The sequence below is a fragment of the Phocoena phocoena genome, chromosome 10 (genome assembly GCF_963924675.1).
Source record: "Phocoena phocoena chromosome 10, mPhoPho1.1, whole genome shotgun sequence".
In the NCBI taxonomy this organism is placed as follows: domain Eukaryota; kingdom Metazoa; phylum Chordata; class Mammalia; order Artiodactyla; family Phocoenidae; genus Phocoena; species Phocoena phocoena.
The window spans coordinates 1489042-1506927 of NC_089228.1; the positions used below are offsets into that span (position 1 = coordinate 1489042).

At 47.9% G+C, this 17886-nt stretch overlaps 1 protein-coding gene across 1 annotated transcript in view; it reads right to left on the reverse strand.

The window, feature by feature from the left end:
- RUVBL1 (RuvB like AAA ATPase 1) overlaps positions 1–17886 on the reverse strand; it is a 35207-nt gene that overhangs the window by 16012 nt on the left and 1309 nt on the right. The window contains exons 2-4 of the mRNA XM_065885085.1: positions 15364–15450; positions 8847–8979; positions 896–1047 (exon numbers count right to left, since the gene is read on the reverse strand). Of these exons, the coding sequence (XP_065741157.1) occupies positions 896–1047; positions 8847–8979; positions 15364–15450 (372 nt within the window). The remainder of the gene's footprint in view (positions 1–895; positions 1048–8846; positions 8980–15363; positions 15451–17886) is intronic.

Sequence of the window (17886 nt, forward strand, 5' to 3'; positions counted from 1 at the left end):
ACGCTCCCTACCAGGCGTCCCTGCTGCCCGCCTCCTCCAGGCTTACAGGACAGGAGTGGGAGGCTCACCCAGGGCCTCCCCCACTGCCACCGCCACACTGTCTCCGGGACCCTGGCCTGAGCACAACTGACCACTGAAGCCACCTCGGGTTAATAGGGCCCAACACACGAAAGGGACTGCAGCTGGGACTCTGTGTTGGGCCACTAGGGAGTCCGCTGTCATCACTCTTCAACTCTTACCAGATCCCTTAGCGCTGCTTTTCCTGTGAGCATGAGCACTGGAACTGAACAGCCAACGCCCAGGCCTGTGACTCACGGTCACTGCGTGGGACACAGGATGGCACCACACAGCCCAGGTCCTAACATACACAGCTCCCTCGGCAACAAGAAGAAAAGAAGAGGGCTTCCCTGGTGGCGCAGTGGTTGAGAGTCCGCCTGCCAATGCAGGGGACACGGGTTCGAGCCCTGGTCCGGGAGGATCCCACATGCCGTGGAGCAGCTAAGCCTGTGCGCCACAACTATTGAGCCTGCGCTCTAGAGCCCGCGAGCCACAACTACTGAGCCCGCGAGCCGCAACTACTGAAGCCCGCACGCCTAGAGCCCATGCTCCGCAGCAAGAAAAGCCACCGCCATGAGAAGCCTGTGCACCTCAACAAAGAGTAGTCCCTGCTCTTCGCAACTAGAGAAAGCCCGCACGCAGCAACAAAGACCCAACGGAATCAAAAATAAATACATGAATAAATAAATAAAAAGAAAAGAAGAAGAGCCACGTCTTTACTGAGTCCTCCGTGTGCCAGCCCTGCCCCACACGTGACTCCGTCGGCCCTGTGCACAGACAGGTCACGCCGTGCGGGGCGATCCTGGGGCAGAGCGACGGCCCACGAGCAGGCACTCACTTTCAGCTGCTTGGTCCCCTTGGCTGTCTTGAGCCCTATGATCACGTGGCTGATGGTCTTGCCGTAGCCCCCCATGGGGTTCTCCGTCTCACATGGGGTGAGCTCCGTGACCTCGCCTTCGTATACCTCCTTGGTCTCCTTTATCCGCAGCCCTGGAAGAGATAGACGGCAGATGAACGAGCCCTGGTGAGAAGCACGACTCCCTCTCCTTCTTTTAACAGCCATTTTAGCCATAAAACCTCCACGTCATAAGAACCAACAAGTCAGCTTCACCCGTACGAAACCCTGGGTGGGGAAGCACCGCCCACACACACGTAGTGGAGGAGCTGCTCGGAATGCAGAGAACTGTTCTATTTCACCTTCTCAAAGGGACCTTCTAGGTTCAGATCTAGAACGAGACACACAGGCCATCGTTCCTCAAAATTGTTTCAGACAACTGCTACTCCTCCAAGGGGGTGAAATTTAGCTTAAGCCTCTAATCCTGTCTCTGAACCCAAACCATCCTACTCCGCTTGGCCTTTGTTTCCTGCATTTTTGGCTCTTGAAGGAAATTTCTAAAACCAGTGCAGTAACTCACCACGCCCCTTCTGACACCATCAGGCCTGAGCAAGGTATAAGATAATGATGAGAGGTCCGTGCTGAGAGCAAGGGGCAGCCACCCCGCCAGGCATCTGGGCCCCGGGCTGCTCCTCACTGCACACCCCAAGAAGAAACACCCAGCTGTCATTCACGACTTGCAGCGGGTGGTTCTACAACTCTTTGCAATTCATCTCCAAAGCAAACCGTCCCCAATAATAAAGCATTTAAAGTTCTTAGATTAGAATACTGTAAATGAAGGAAAACTTCTCTCTCCTGTTCTAAACATCACCCACATTAGCTGTTCAATAAACGTTTGTTGTCAAGTTAATTTTTAGAAGATGGCCTCAGTGCCCTCAAGTACAATGTTTTTGCTGCCGGAAGCATCCTTCCCACCCTTTGGCCTCACAGACTTCCAGGTAGAGACTTGCCGGCTCTACAAAGCTGCCCTGACACAACCCTTCCTTCTTCCTCACCCTCCGGTCACCACCTGGCACCCTGCGTCTCCCCGTGCCGGGACCTGCAGCACCGAGCGGCCCCGCGAGACTGTCAACACCCGGGCTGAAGGCTCAGTCCCACAGGCACACGTGAATGGACGGGCCAAAGAAGTCACTTAGGGGTGAGGGGGTGTTATCAGGCAGACCACCCAACACCCAAGAAATCTGCCTGCAGATGTGCCTGCAGTTCTGTATAAGGCCCATGATCTCTTAGGAGGGCACCACGGGATGCTACAGCCCCTGCACCGCGGCACCCCCAAACTCAGCACGAAAACCCAGGCCCTGTCTGGATCAGACGTTTTTTCCCCTCAAAGTCGTCGATACACGCATGTCTCTGCCTGCTGGCCCGGGGGACAAGAGTAGCTAGAGAGGGTATAAGGAGCTTCTGGAGTTCTAGTAAGGTCTGTTTCTTGATCCGGGTGCTGGTTACATGAGTGTGTTGACTTTATGAAAACTCATCGAGCTACACAGTTACGATTTATGCCCCTTTCTGTATGTATGCACGTTATGCTTCAATAACATTTACAGTAACTTGAGAAAAAAAGGAAACCGGGTTTTTCTAACAAAGCAATGGTAATCATTAGTAACTGAAGTTTTTCTTAAAATAGGAAGACAAATGCACATCACCACCCCAGCTTCTCTGAAAACACACATAGCACATACACACTCCTGCACAGACTCTAATTCCCAAAGTCCAGGTCAAGAGACACAATGGCTTCCTCCGAAACCATAGCCACGCCACAGGTAAGTTAACAGCTATTAAATCTATTTTCAGAGGATTCTAAAAACTTCAACAAGAAAGCCATTCTAACTCACTGTGCCTGCCATCAGTTCAAAGGTGAGGAGGGAAGCACCCTTGGGTCAGATCAGGTGAAGATGGGCTACAGAAGGCACCCCTGAACTTAGGGGAAAGCTGGCAGACCACACCAACAACAATAAACTAAGAATCAAGGCTGCAGCAGCTCTTCGCCCTTAGAAGCAGTCCCCCACCCGGTCCAGAGGGTTGGGGCTGGGAGACAGCAGGAGGCCGTCAGCCCCGAAGCAGCCATGGAAGGACTCTGTCTCCGCTTTGCAGATGCAACCGTCAGCGCCAGCGGTGAGGCAGAGAGTCTATCCCTCTTCAGGGTGGACCCAGGACTGGGGTCCGAGTCTCCAGGACCCGTTTCCTCCGACCCTACTGCAGGGCCTTTCTCATGAAACTCGCCCTGTCCTTTCGCTTCCAGTTAGCATGTGCCCACAGGGCTCACCACCCACTTTCTGCCAGCCCTTGAGTACGACCCCAGTCTCTATCTAGTTTGTATTTTGCCCAAAGGTAAAAATAGAAACATAAGGGAAACACAGATTTAAAAGATAGAAGACACTTCCCAACCAATCTATTATGTAGACCTTTATTTGTATACTGATTTGCATAATAATACTATAAAAGAAACATCATGACACAGGACAACCTGAAATGTGAAGATTAACTAGATATGTGATGATATTAAAGAATTTACCGTTAATTTTTCCTAGGTATGAAAATGGTGTTTAAGTCCTTCTTTTTCAGAGATACATAACTGAAATATTTATAGATATGAAAGCAGCTCTGCAATCATATGGGACCATGGGGGAGGTCATCGTACCACTTGACCACTTCTTGGGTACTTGATATTTTCCAAAATAAAAATTTTAACAATGGAAAAAGAAAAAACAACAAAATACTACTCTACAACCTCCAGAATCACTAAAACTAAAAAGACTGACAGTATCAAGAGTTGGGAAGGATGCAGAACAAAAGGAAAGCTTACACTGCTGGTGGGGGTGTAAGTAAATAACATGGTATTTATTGTCTCCTAAAGTTGACTACATGAATACCTATGACCCTGCAATTCAACTCCAAGGTATATACCCAAGAGGCCTGAGTGCACATGTGCACCAAGGGACACAGTCACACAGCGTCATTCTTAGTTGCCAAACACCGGGAAAAGTCCCATGTCTGCCTGCAGTGGGAGAGGTACCTGCACTGTGGTGTATTCACACAACAGAATATCACGGAACAATGAGAACCGATTATGGCTACCCGCAGCCATAGGGCTGTTGGCAATAATCTCTTTCTTGATTGGGTGCTAGTTTCATGGGTTTTCAATGTATAATAATCCACCGAGGTATACATTGATGTTCCGTGCACTCTTCTGTATTTGTGCGCCAAACTGCCAAGTCACTTTAAAAAGAAATACCTAAGTAAATAATACCAGTGGCTTAAGTTGAGGGAGCATGGCTCCGAACCTCTGCTGGACCCACTCACAGTTCTCACCCTGCACACTCACCTGACAGCTCCTACAATTCCCCCCTCCTCGACTGCACTCAGACCGTTTGCCTCCGAATCTCAAGGGGTGGGACCCTGTCATCTTTATGAGTTTAAAGCTCCCCAGATGGTCCAATGTACAGCCCCAGCTGAGAGACACTCATCTAAAGAGCGAGTGAAGAACTCTGTCCTGCCCGTGACGTGGAGCTGTACACCACTCTGCGGGTGGGAAGCCCCGTAATGGTTTGGGTGTCCTCACCACCAAGCCGCCTCTGTCGTAACAGGGAAATATCCCAGTGGCACAGAGAAACACTGCCCATGGTTCAGACACTCTCGGTCACTTCCCACCTTCAAACCTGGTCATTATCCTATCACTGGGTTGTTTGCCTTCTTTCCCCAGAAACCCAGTCAGGGCAAAGACTCTCAGATATTAAAGTTAAGGAAAAGTTTTACTCCACCTTCCTTTAATCTGATCACCTACAAATGGAAGTCTTGGAATAGTCCCAAAAGAGAGGCTGCATTTCATTTCTACCTTACCTAACGCTTAGTTCCTGAACATCAAGACAAAACTTTTCCAAACAACATGAATTGTGACAACAGAAGATTGTGACAAAACTGGAAATTTCTGTACTTTTAAAATTAACTTGATTTATCTTTAAATCAAAACTTTTATATCCCACATAGATAAGTTCCTTCAAATGGAATGCTTCCCTCTATTTACCGGTAGACGACTGTAACATGAAATTCCTTGAGGAGGGGAAGAAAGGCATTCCCGTCTCTCACTAGCCCCCATATTTGTTTGGCAGTTGCTCTGTGCTGACAAGCAGGCAGGGGATGTGGGTGACGGACAATGAAACCGGCTGCTAGCCAGGAACAGGGTCGGGCTGGCGCCATCTCCGGCAATGACATCGTGAACGGTACAGGTTTCATCTGCTGGCTCAGGTTTCTACATCCCTGACAGGGACCTTCATCACGCCAAGGAAACAGCACAGACTCCTTGCTTTTCATTTCTGGTCAGCTCACCACTTCCTCCCCAACCCCTCCGCCACTTCACAGGAATTCAAAGGCAGAGGAAGATGGGCAGGGTTCCTTTTTGAAGATAGTCAATGGCCTGTCTTTTTACTCTGTGTCAGGATCAAGAAATTTCTCTTCACCTTGCTGCCATCAAAAGAACTGCATTGTCTCGTCCCCTCAAAAATGGCAAATCACAAAACAGAATCCCAGGAAATTTATCTCTATTTTTTCAAATTTTAAAGCATGTAAGTTAACTTTAAGCAACCCAAACATATGCATTCATGTAAAGGTACGTTTTGTCATCTTTTATCAATGTCAGAAAAAAAAATACATATACATATATGTGTGTGTGTGTGTGTGTGTGTGTGTGTGTGTATTTTAACTTTTGGCTGCATTGGGTCTTCGCTGCTGCGTGCGGGCTTTCTCTAGTTTCAGTGAGCGAGGTCCCCCCTTCATTGCAGTGCGTGGGCCTCCCACTGCAGTGGTCTCTCTTGTTGCAGAGCATGGGCTCCAGTCACGCGGGCTTCAGTAGTTGTGGCACATGGGCTCAGTAGTTGTGGTTCGCAGGCTCCAGAGCACAGGCTCACTAGCTGTGGCGCACGGGCTTAGTTGCTCCACGGCATGTGGGATCTTCCCGGACCAGGGCTCGAACCCGTGTTCCCTGCATTGGCAGGCGGATTCTTAACCACTGCGCCACCAGGGAAGTCCAGAAAAATATTTTTTTTAATAAATAAAAATACATTTAAAATGTACTCAGATATTTGAACTAATTGTAACACCTTACTTTTTATCTCATTACTTAATGAGTTAAATAAAATCTGTCACATGTTCATTAAGTTTTCGAGAAGTACTCAGAAAGATTTTAAACTAGGAAGGGGGTCCTGTGAGCCACTTCCACTGTTATTCCAGATACAACACCACGAGCTGAACCTCACAAAGAAAAGGCTGGTAAAGAAGCAAGACACAGCACCTAAAGTAGGTTCCGCTCAGATAAAGTTTATAAAAGGGGCAAAACTAAGCCACACTGCCTAGGACACACATCCGGGTGTACAGGGTTATGACTGCCACAGAAGCCACTGCCACACCACTCTTGCGCTCTGTGGGGGACGTGTAGGAAAGGTGAGGGGCTATAACCTGGGAGGGCACGAGCCACGTCTGTGGTGCCGCCCGTGCTCTGTTCCTTGAGCTGAATGGTGACTGCATGAGCGTCTACTTCATTATTGTTAAACTATAGGTATTTTTACACTTTTCTATGTGTATGTTATATGTCAGTTTAAAATAGGCACAAAAAAAAGAAATCCAGTGTTTCAAGGTAAAAAGTATTTCCAGTAGGAAATACTTTGTAGTTTAAAAAATCCAGAACTTAGCCTATGGACTGAGTGCACAGTTTCTAGTTTCTAAACCAACCTCTAACAAGAGTCCCAAAGTCCAGTGCTCACAGGGCCCTGGCAGGGACTGTAAGGCAGCAGAGCGAGTGCCACAAGGAGACCGGGGCGAGCTGGTGCAGGCCGCTCTGCTAGGGAGGGTGCCTGCTTTGCCTGGACCACCGCGGCTGCCAGGGAATGAAAGCTTCTTTCATTCTATGGGACATCTCCCAATTTCCAAATACTGGCAACTCACTCAAAAGTTATTAAAAAACACTGTGTAAACCAAACAACATCTGTCTATCGACCAGACACAGACTGAGGGCTAGAGGTCTCTGTTTTCTTCTACCTGCTTCAAAGTGCACCCCTTCTCTCATTCAGAAAAACGTCACGGAGCACCCACCGTGGGCCAGGAACTGGGGCTACACTGATGAATGCGGCCCACTACACCCACAGCGACATTCAACAGATGCCCAGTCTGCTCCTCCCCATACTCCCACCTCCAAACCCGGCAGCGCCTGGCACTCATCCTCACCTCCTCTCTCTCCTCTCTCTTCCAGCCCCACAACTAATCTCTCAGGAAATCCCGTCAGCCCCACCATCCCACCAGACCCAGAATCCAACTGCTTCTCCCACCCCCAGCTCCTCCGCGCCGGCCGACGCACCACCACCTCTTGCTCAGACTCCTCGTGGGCTCCCTGCTTCTGCCCTCACTCTCCACACCCAGCCACAGGGACTCCACTCTCCCACTGCTTCTCCCTTCATTTCGCACCACGTAGCACGCAAAGCCCTACCATGTTCTAAGGCCCTACATGACCATACCCTTCAATTAGACTCTACCATTCCTGAGGAAAGAATTCTGGGCTTAGACAAATCTACTCTTTCTTAAACTTTTGTAATTTCCTTGAAGTTTTCTAGTAAGTTTCCTTCTTGAGAATACTTACCTTGCTTTTTGTTTGTTTGTTTTTTAATAAATTTATTTATTTTATTTATATTTGGCTGCGTTGGGTCTTCGTTGCTGTGCGCGGGCTTTCTCTAGTTGCGGCGAGCGGGGGCTACTCTCCGTTGCGGTGCGCGGGCTTCTCATTGAGGTGGCTTCTCTTGTTGGGAGCACGGGCTCTAGGTGTGCAGGCTTCAGTAGTTGTGGCACGCGGGCTCAGTAGTTGTGGCTTGCGGGCTCTAGAGCACAGGCTCAGTAGTTGTGGCGCACGGGCTTAGATGCTCCGCGGCGTGTGGGATCTTCCCAGACCAGGGCTCGAAGCCGTGTCCCCTGCATTGGCAGGCGGATTCTCAACCACTGCGTCACCAGGGAAGCCCCCTTACCTTGTTTTGACAACCAAAGGTACTGTAAAATGACACAGGCACTCTGACAAGTGTTCATAACTTGTAACTCGGCAAGTATATCCTAGACAGAGACACTCATCTGTGCATTAAATATTTTTTCATAGCTTAACAGGAATAAGCTATGTCTACAAGTAGGTCAGGAGAACGCCCCAGAAGTGCTGGCTGGTAAGAGGTACAAATTCAGGAGAGCGGCCATTTTCTGCTCGCAGCACATGGTCAGAGCACGGGCTCCAGCGTCAGACAGGTGTAGGGTCAGACTGCAGGGCTGCTGCTACTTACTAGCTGGGTCACAGTAGGCAAGTTATTTAACTTTATGAGACTCTGTTTCATCAGATGCAAAATGCAGACTGAGAATTTCCTCTTGGGGAGTGAAAGGCCACAGTCAGTGGCGGGCCTGGCACGTCACAGGCAGTCAGTACAGCAGCTCCAGGCCCTGCACGGTTGGCACCACAGCCTTGAAGCTCCACCGTCCCACATGGTTTCCTCGCCTGCTGACCGGCTCAGCATGCAGGCCGGGCGTTCTGACGGCACAACACACAGTGCTGTTGGCTTACATCCAGAACTTTTTCAGGGGACCGTCATCTCTAAAAGCACAGTAAGGCTCCCAGGAAAATCTACTTTGTCAGATGAAGAGCCCCAGCCCCACAGCTGGGCTCACATTCGCTGGCTGCTAAAGCACTTCCATTGGAAGAACTGGGTTTTCGTTTCGTTTGCAAAGATAACTCTAATGGCACCAAAAGAAAAACAGCAGTGCCACGAACACAAGTCCTAGAGGCATGTTCACAAGGAAGAGGCAGGTGAGGACAAGCCTCGGACAGGCATGGACAGGGTATTAGGCGCAGATGGGTACTGGGCGCAGGCAGGGTACTCACCAATGGCCCTGCGGAAGTTCTCCATCAGCACTTCTGTCTTCTTGATCTCCGTGGAGTAAACTTCACTCCCCACCATCGGGCAGAAAGGGACCTTACTACCCAGCTCCTGAGCAATAGCCAGAGCTAGAGCTGTCTACAGAAGAAAACAAAGGAAATGCACTTGTTTCACATTCTTGAAATACAATTCAGGAACATATGCTATAAAAAAATTATTAACTAGGAACGGAAACTCTAGCCCTTTAGTTTTAATACGGTTTGCATGTTTCAAAATAAACGTTTAATGACTTTTGTGGACATTCGATTTCTAGCAAAATGGGCCCTGTCATCACAACACTTGCCACGACTGAGACTTGGCCAGTCCAGTTCCCGATGTTTCACATGCCCCTTCCACTCACCCTATGAAGTGGACACCACTACTCTCCCCATTTCACAAATAAGAAAGCTGAGACACATTAGATAACACGTCCTCGGTACCATAATCTAGAAAATGGCACAGTGGAACCTTAAAGTCTGACAGCAGGGTTCCAGAGATCAGATTCCCATCAGAAGAGTCAGTATAGTCTCCCAAAACTGTTCCCTCAGTGTCAAAACAGGGTTCTGACCTCGTCGCAGTAGAACAGCACCACTGGGTCTTTGAGATACTGCTTTCTGTCTTTACAGACACAGGAAGGCACCAACTTACAACCCATTAGAAATCAATAATCAAGGAACAAATGACAGGATATTCACTTTATGCTGAGTGGCCCTGCAAACCATGAAGAATGACACACAAGCTAGGATTCTGAAGCTATGAACTGGTGAAGTTACACTTGAACATGCCCTAATAAACTTCAAATTTACTTTTGCTAAGATAACTACCACTGACAGATGCTGAACAGACGAAGACTAACAGATGTAGGGTCAAAGAGCAAGTATGAAAAGCCATTGCCTTCAAGCTGGTGCAGGACGGGGAAAACACCACGGCCTTTTACCACTGTTTTCACCTTTCCTCAACTTTGACACGAGAGCCCAGGTAAGGTCCCCAAGGTGTACAGGCTAAGGAAGAGAACAAGGTCGCTACTGAAGGATGACACAGATCTCCGAGGCAGTTTTAAAACTGGCTCAGTAAAGGTTCCTCTTCTGTTCACTGCCCGTTTGGTGCTACTTTAATCTTCAGCGTGACCCCCGGTACATGGCAAATCTCTGGTGCCTGACTTCCTCATCTGTCAAATCAAAGTCCTGGGTTAGATCACCGGTAGCAAACTGGTTGCCCACAGACTGATCCTGTTTTGGCCTGCAGAGTCTCATGTGTGTTTTCTTTCTTTTTTGGCTGTGCTGGGTCTTCATTGCTGTGCACGGGCTTTCTCTAGTTGCAGCGAGCGAGGGCTACATTTCATTGTGGTGCGCGGGCTTCTCACTGCGGTGGCTTTTCTTGCTGTGGAGCACGGGCTCTAGAGCACAGGCTCAGTAGTTGTGGTGCACGGGCTTAGTTACTCCGTGGCATGTGGGATCTTCCCAGATCAGGGATTGAACCCATGTCCCCGGCATTGGCAGGCAGATTCTTAACCACTGCACCACCAGGGAAGTCCTCATGCGTGTTTTTAAACTCAGTTGTTGCCCATTTTCTAATGCTGGGAAATTGCACATAAAAATACAGTTATTTGGCTTCTTCTGAGAAGCAAGAAGGTCTGGCCACAAGGGGCCCCTATGACCACGTGGCAGCACGGGGAGTGGACATGCGGGCAGCTGCCTCCCCAGCAAGGGCTCGTGCGGGCTCCCGGGCGCTTCACTCAGCCCCACTGCCCGTCTGAGTAGGCATCTGAGTCTGTGCCCTCAAGGCTGATACCTCTAAAGCTGTATTCTCTTGTATCCTAAGAGCGAAGGGAAAGTCTCTGGAGCATAACGGGGCAGGCAGCAGCACACTGACACCAGGACTCCCAGCAGGAGCCTCAGGCCAGCCACGCTCACCTTCTATCCAAAGCCCGCCACCTTTCCAGTCACTCCTCTTTCTCTCCCTGTCGCTACAGCCCCCTCCCCTCCCTCAGCTGTGAACTCCAAAGACAGTGCCGCGCCTGGTTCAGTGCAGACCCCCCCCAACCAAACACAGAAGAGATGATCGACACACTCCCTAAGAATATGGTAAGTGCTTGGTTCAGTGCAGACCCCCCCCACCAAACACAGAAGAGATGATCAACACACTCCCTAAGAATATGGTAAGTGCTTGGTTCAGTGCAGACCCCCCCCCACCAAACACAGAAGAGATGATCGACACATTCCCTAAGAATATGGTAAGTGCCTGGTCCAGTGCAGACCCCCCACCAAACACAGAAGAGATGATCGACACACTCCCTAAGAATATGGTAAATGCTTGGCTAAGAAATGCTTCAGGTGCGTCTAGTCTCCTAGGCTCCCAGAAGGCTGGCATATGACGTGGCTACTGAGCAGACTCTACCTACACCTACTACATAGGGCTGGGTGACTTGCACGAGGGATCCCACTGAACCCTCCCAAGCAGCCTATGAACTTGATAATCTAGTTCACCCTTTGTGAATTTAGAAACTGAAACCCAGAAATTTCCAGCTCACCCAAAGTCAAACAGTTAGCAAGCACAAGGGTCAGGATGCAAACCCCGATCTCCAAGACCTATTTCTGTGTGCCCACCCCCCACGCAAGTGGCACAAAAAAGAGGCTGTTGCCAAAAGATTAAGAAACCTACATTGTTTTCAACTTCATCCGAACACCTTTTTCTAAAACCCAAACACAAAGCACTATTATTAAGCGTGTGTAGGGCTTCCCTGGTGGCGCAGTGGTTGACAGTCCGCGCCCCAGTCCAGGAGGATCCCACATGCCGCGGAGCGGCTGGGCCCGTGAGCCATGGCCGCTGAGCCTACGCGTCCGGAGCCTGTGCTCCGCAACGGGAGAGGCCACGACAGTGACAGGCCCGGGTACCGCAAAAAAAAAAGAGTGTGCAGGCCTCAGGAGGGGAGTGGCCATACTCTGAACAAGAACGACACTCCTGCCGGCCACTCAGTTAAGTTGTCTGGACGCTGAGGTCCATGGGTACAATGTTACAAAAGCATCAGAGACCCATGCTGCCAGCAAAGCGGCCACTAGAGCCACGGCCACTCCCTCCTGTTACAAAACATCTAGAATCAGCAAGTAGTCATGATAGACCCAAAGTAGTAAACTATCGTTGCAAGGTAGTTTACTACTCTGAAAAGCTGGGCAGGTGTTTGACAGATGCCAGAAACCCCTGGATAAAAAGGAGCCTTGAAGGGCACACGTCAGTAGACAAGGTGGCCACAGAGAAAATCTCCAAGGGACAAAGACAGGCTTGTCCGTCTCACCACAGCTCTGGCTGAGGAAGTCTCACCAGCAGGCTCTCAAACAGATTAAGGATTGGTCTCTACACTGCCTGATGGCCAGAAAACCCAAGCCACAAAATTTCCTTCACGTACCCTGTCCTGGCAGCACAGCAGGGGCCCTCCCAAGTCCTCTCAGGAAGCACTTGGCCCTAATCAAGAGATCAGGGAAGCCTCAGATTTGATCAAACATGAGTCCACAAGCAGATACAGGATACAAAATAAACAAGAAAGTATTTCACGAACAAGGAACAAGAGGCTATCAAAAATAGCCAGATTTTGGGACTTCCCGGGAGGCCCAGTGGTTAGGACTCCACGCTTCCACTGCAGGGGGCATGGGTTCGATCCCTGGTTGGGGAACTAAGATCCTGCAAGCTGCATGGCGCGGCCAAAACAAACAAACAAACAAATAAGCAAAAAACAGATATTGAAGAAATTAAAAATAATGAGTGGGGGAGGGAGGGGCTTCTTCATTACAAAAAAAAAAAGCAAGCTAATATATGTAGAGGATATGACAGATTTAGAAAATCACCATTTTGCAACCACCAATGCGATAACTGATAAAGCAATGACCATCAATGAATGCTACAGCCATAGGGTAAAAGGATATTCAGGACATCTCAAAGTGTCACTTCCCAGATGATTATAAATTTCAGAGGGAACCAGTCCGTCATAGTAGAATGTGGCATCAGCCCCCTGTTGTGAGGCAGGTTCCAGACACATCACCTGCATCGCGTTCTGCCGAAGAGCTGCATGTTTCAGACACAATCAGACAACCACTGGAGGACAGCTGTAGGGTACTCTACAAAACAACTGTCCTGGGCTCTTCAAAAATGTCAGTGTCATAAAAGAAAAGAAACCAAAAATGCAGGGGACAGGAACCGTTCTCAATAAAGAGACCAAAGAGACAATAATGAATGCAATGTGTGATATGTGATTATAATTCAATTAAAAAATATAAAAAAATGAAAGAGGCACAAACTGAAATGACTTGGAGATATTTTAATATAAACTAGATATCAGCTAATTTTATTAGCAACATTATATTTCTTGGGTGGATGACAGCATCATGGGAATGACAGAGAAGGTCCCTTGCACTTACTTTCAAATGGTTCAGAAGTAACACAGAGAAAACACAAATCTCACAAAATATTTACACTTAGTTACCTATGAGTAGGGTACAGAGGGATTCATCAAACTGTTCTTTCCACTCTTTTGTAGGTTTCAAATTTTTCAAAATGGAATATTCAATGGACTGGATTAAAGAGTAGCCTCCTCACAGCTTACAAGATAGACTGGAAGAGATGTCTAATGAAGCTACCCAGAACGCAGAAGAGTCAAAACAACAGAAAACATAAAAGAGGTTCAAAGACTAAGAAGACAAAATGAGAAGCTCCAGCCCAGGATTTCCCAGTCTTGGCACCGTGGGCATTTTGGGCTGGAGAACTCCTCTTGCAGGGGCTGCTCTGTGCTCTGCAGGGTGCCCTGCAAACCCCACGGCCTCCACCCACAAGATGCCAGCAGCACTCCCGGCCCAACCAAGTGTGACAACCGAAAACGTCTCAGGACAGTGCCAAATGTTCCCCGGGGGGCAAACTCGGCCCAAGTGGAGGACCTCTGCTGTGGAACCTCACCTAGCTGGAGCTCCAGAAGAGAAGACAGAGAACAGGGAAAGGCAGCATCTGAAGAGACAAAGGCTGACCAGTTCCCAGAACTTATTAGACACAATATGTACTTAGATCCATCAACAAGCAGGATAAATGAAAGTAAATCCACACTTTGACATGTCACAGTGAAACACCAAAACCAAAATATCCCAAAAACATCCAGAGAGAAAAGACAAAATCCTCAAAACCAGTCTTCTCAAAAGCAACACTAGAAGCCAAAAGGTAGCAAATAACACTGAGAGAAACAGTACTGACAGAACACATCTGTCAACTGAATTATATATCCAACACAACTATTCTTTCCAAACAAGGGCAACACAATAAATACAAACCTGACTTTGCCACCAACAAACTTCTAGAAGGACCTTCTTAAGGATGTACTTTAGGAAGGAAATGCAGGGAGAGCAAAGGTCTAAGATACGAGAAGGAACAGTAAGCAAATAAATGGTAAATACGGTGACAAGCAGAAAGAGAATTAAAGCTCACCTTTATACCTGTTCACAAATACAGCACTTCCTCCTCTATGGTTAGACACCAGTAAAAGACATACTATCAATTCAATCATATGACTTCAAAATGACAATGAGAGTCATCATCCTACAACCGCCACTTTAACAACTCCCTCCAACAGGCAGGGCTGTGCTACTGCTTCAGAAAGGCTAAGGGACCTGCCTGGGGTCTCAGCACCAGAGCTGGAACCCCTTTCTTTACACAGTGACTCCCCCAGGCTCCTCCTCTCCTGCACCAAGCAGCCCTCCGGAAGAACAAGCAGGGCCCAGGCTGGGGACTCTAGTGCGTTTCAAGCACCCAGCCAAGCCCCTCACAGATCCCACAAGTTGTCCTGCACCCTCGGCCAGGAAGGCCCTTTCCTTCCCTGCCAAGTCAAACGTCAAGCTTCAACCCCTCCAGCCACACCAGCCCAAGTGTCACCTCCCGCTGCAATTCCAGCTGCATTTAAGATCAGGCGATGCCTCGCAGCTTAGCGCTCAACTGGAGTTTTTCATGCTGCCGTGGTGTCCTCTCTGCCCTGGAGAGACTGTAAGGCCCTTGGAGATAAAAATTACGTCTCTAATTCTTTTTTCCTTTTTCTTTCCATCTCTCACACAGCAAGATTAGTGCTGGGTCAAGTTAGCACTTGGAAAATTGCTTGCTGACTGGTTTTCTTTCCCCCTCAAGTAAGATGTCACTCCCAAGATTTTATGAAGCCCTAGGCCAACAGAAATATATTTCCAAAGCAAAGGAGACTTGAAAGAGATAAAAGACAAATTACAGAGACAATGAGACACCTCGGAGGATTTCACTCTCTTTTCTCTGGAGGTCAGCCAGGGTAATTTGAATTTTAGAAGCATGGATCTTAGATACTCAACTGTATTATTGCACATCGGTTTTAAAAACATACGTATAACCAACTTAGCTAAACAAAGACTAGTTAAGACACAAATTGAATTTGGCTTAGACGTTAAGATCATCCTCTTGGGTAGATTTTAAAAAATGAGAGAAAATGAGTACCTTGCCAGTTCCAGGAGGCCCTGCCAACAAGACAGCTCTTCCAGCCATTTTCTTGCTTTTGATTAATTCCACTATCACACCACATGCCTAGACACCACAAGAGAAAGAAATAATAAATCAATATTAAAACGTCTCACAGGAGGAAAAAGTCCAGTGTCTGGTCCACACAACTCAGACTCATCGAGTGCCAGGACACCACAGGTGTTGCTGTAGGCGCCAGGGGCAGTAGAGGGCCATGGAGCTCGTGTCCTAGTGGAGGAGACATACAAACACAGAATCTCTACTATGAAGAAAAAAGGGCAAGAAAAGAGCAAGCGGCTGGGGGCAGAGGTTACTCTATAATAAAGAGTGATCTGGGAAGGCCTCTTTGACATTATATTTGATACACGAAGCTGCAGGCAGGGCAGGAGTCAGTGTTCCAAGCAAAGGGAACAATAAATTCAAAATACAGGAATGAGCTTGGCATGTCCAAGGGACAGAAAAGCTGTGCTGACCAGAGTTCAGAAAACAAGCAGACCGGGAAGATGAGGTTGTAGAGGCAGGAGAGGCAGCACTCAGAACAGAACCTTCCAGTCCACAGTAAGGTTTGGATTTTATTCTACGTGTAATGGGAAGCCAGTGAAAAAGCCTTAGGCCGCATGTCATGTTCTGAAAATTTGTTTTTAAAGTATCTTGATGGCTGCTATGTGGATAACGGACAGGAGGGGTACAAATGGGAGCAGTGGCGTATACTCCAGGGGCCCACACACCTCAAAACTGGAAACAAGACTGTGTGTATATGTTCAAATGTGCATTCTTCCAGGGAGGGGTCACAGCTTTCATCACATTCCCAAATTAACCCACTAAGGGCTAAGAATCAATGACATATTCTACTAGTTGGCCATCAGTTAACTATCCCAGAATGCTGTAAGCAAATGCCACACGTGAGGTTTAACCTACAGCATCCTAAGATCCAAGGAATGCCCTTCAAATCCTCAAGATTAAATTACTTGTTCGTTCATATATTTTAAATATTCTGAGTATTAAGCCATTTACAGCATCTATATTATATATAGACAGGTATGGACATTATATACATACAGCGTGTATTTCGCATACACATACACATATATACAGTTGACCCATGAACCCTCGCAGTTAGGGGCGCCCAACCTCCACGCAGGCGAAAATCAGCGCATAACTATACAGTCAGCCCTCCGTATCTGTGGTTCAGCAGCCCTGGATTCAACCAACTGGGGGTCATGTAGCACCCTAATATGTATTTATTGAAAGAAATCTGTGAATAAGCGGACCCATGCCGTTCAAACCCATGTTGTTCAAGAGTTGACTGCATATTGATACGTGTGTGTTTAGAAATTCCATAAATGCGTTCCTGGTTTTATGTATTTTACAATAGTTAACTCTAAAGGAGTAAGGCTGAGAAAGTCACACTCCTTAAACACCTAATCTCAAGGTTTCTCACACTGATCTAAAAACCGAAAGCACAACTGTCTCCAAGGTGCACCGTCCTTGCCTCAGGGCAGGCCCACAGCTCCTCTACCTGGGTGGTACCTTGTGGACAGGGTCTTGTGAGCACATCTTATCTCCTCTCCCACTTTCCGCATGGACTGTGGAGACGTACCTTGGTCCCACACTTAGACAGCCCCTCAAAAACGTGGGTTCAAGGAATGCATGTGGATGTGCCCTATTCCATTTCTGGCTCAGCTGGAAAAGCACAGTACACTTAACAGAGCCTAGAAGATATTCTTCAGACGCTGCATCTCTAAAAAGACAAAAGAGCCATTATGGTCTTTCCACAGTAACCCCTGATATCATAATCCACAGCACTGGAACTCTTTGGGCAACTCAGAGGTAGAAGAGCCTTTGCCAACCTTGGCTACGTTCACTTACTCACACACTTCCCCTTCCATTTAATCTTCTTCCATTTAGGCTCCTTCTCTCCAGTGAGACATGTCCAGTGAATTCCAAAATTTAAAAAGTATGAACTGGAAGGGCCTTTAAAAGATGACCTAGTCTAACTCTCACTGTTCAGATGAGGACAGGCTGCTGATGCGACCAGACTCAGACAAGGACCTGGTAGCAGAGGTGGGATGCCTAATAATTCAGTACGTAACTTCTGAGTCCCTATAATGAGTCAAGTTCTGCGTACATGATGCTACCCGGTCTCTATCCTTGGGAAGCTCACATTCATATGGAGGCACACAGCGTCAGAGTCAAGAGTATGGGTCCTGGAGTCAGACAGACTTAGGTTTAAATCCTGGCTCTACCAATTACCAGCCGAGTACCACAGATCCATAACCTAACCTCTAGGAGCCACAGTTTCCTCATCTGAAAACACAGTTCACAGCACAGTGGCACAAAGGCTAACGGGTTAATGGTAAAGTATGCTCATGTCTACAACTTACTTTGAAATGCAAAAGCAGACTGTTAGATGGATAAATGAGCAGACAGAAGACAAAGCAACAGAGTACAACGTTACTTGTAGAATTCAGGCACACAGGTACGCACTACACAAGTCTTTCA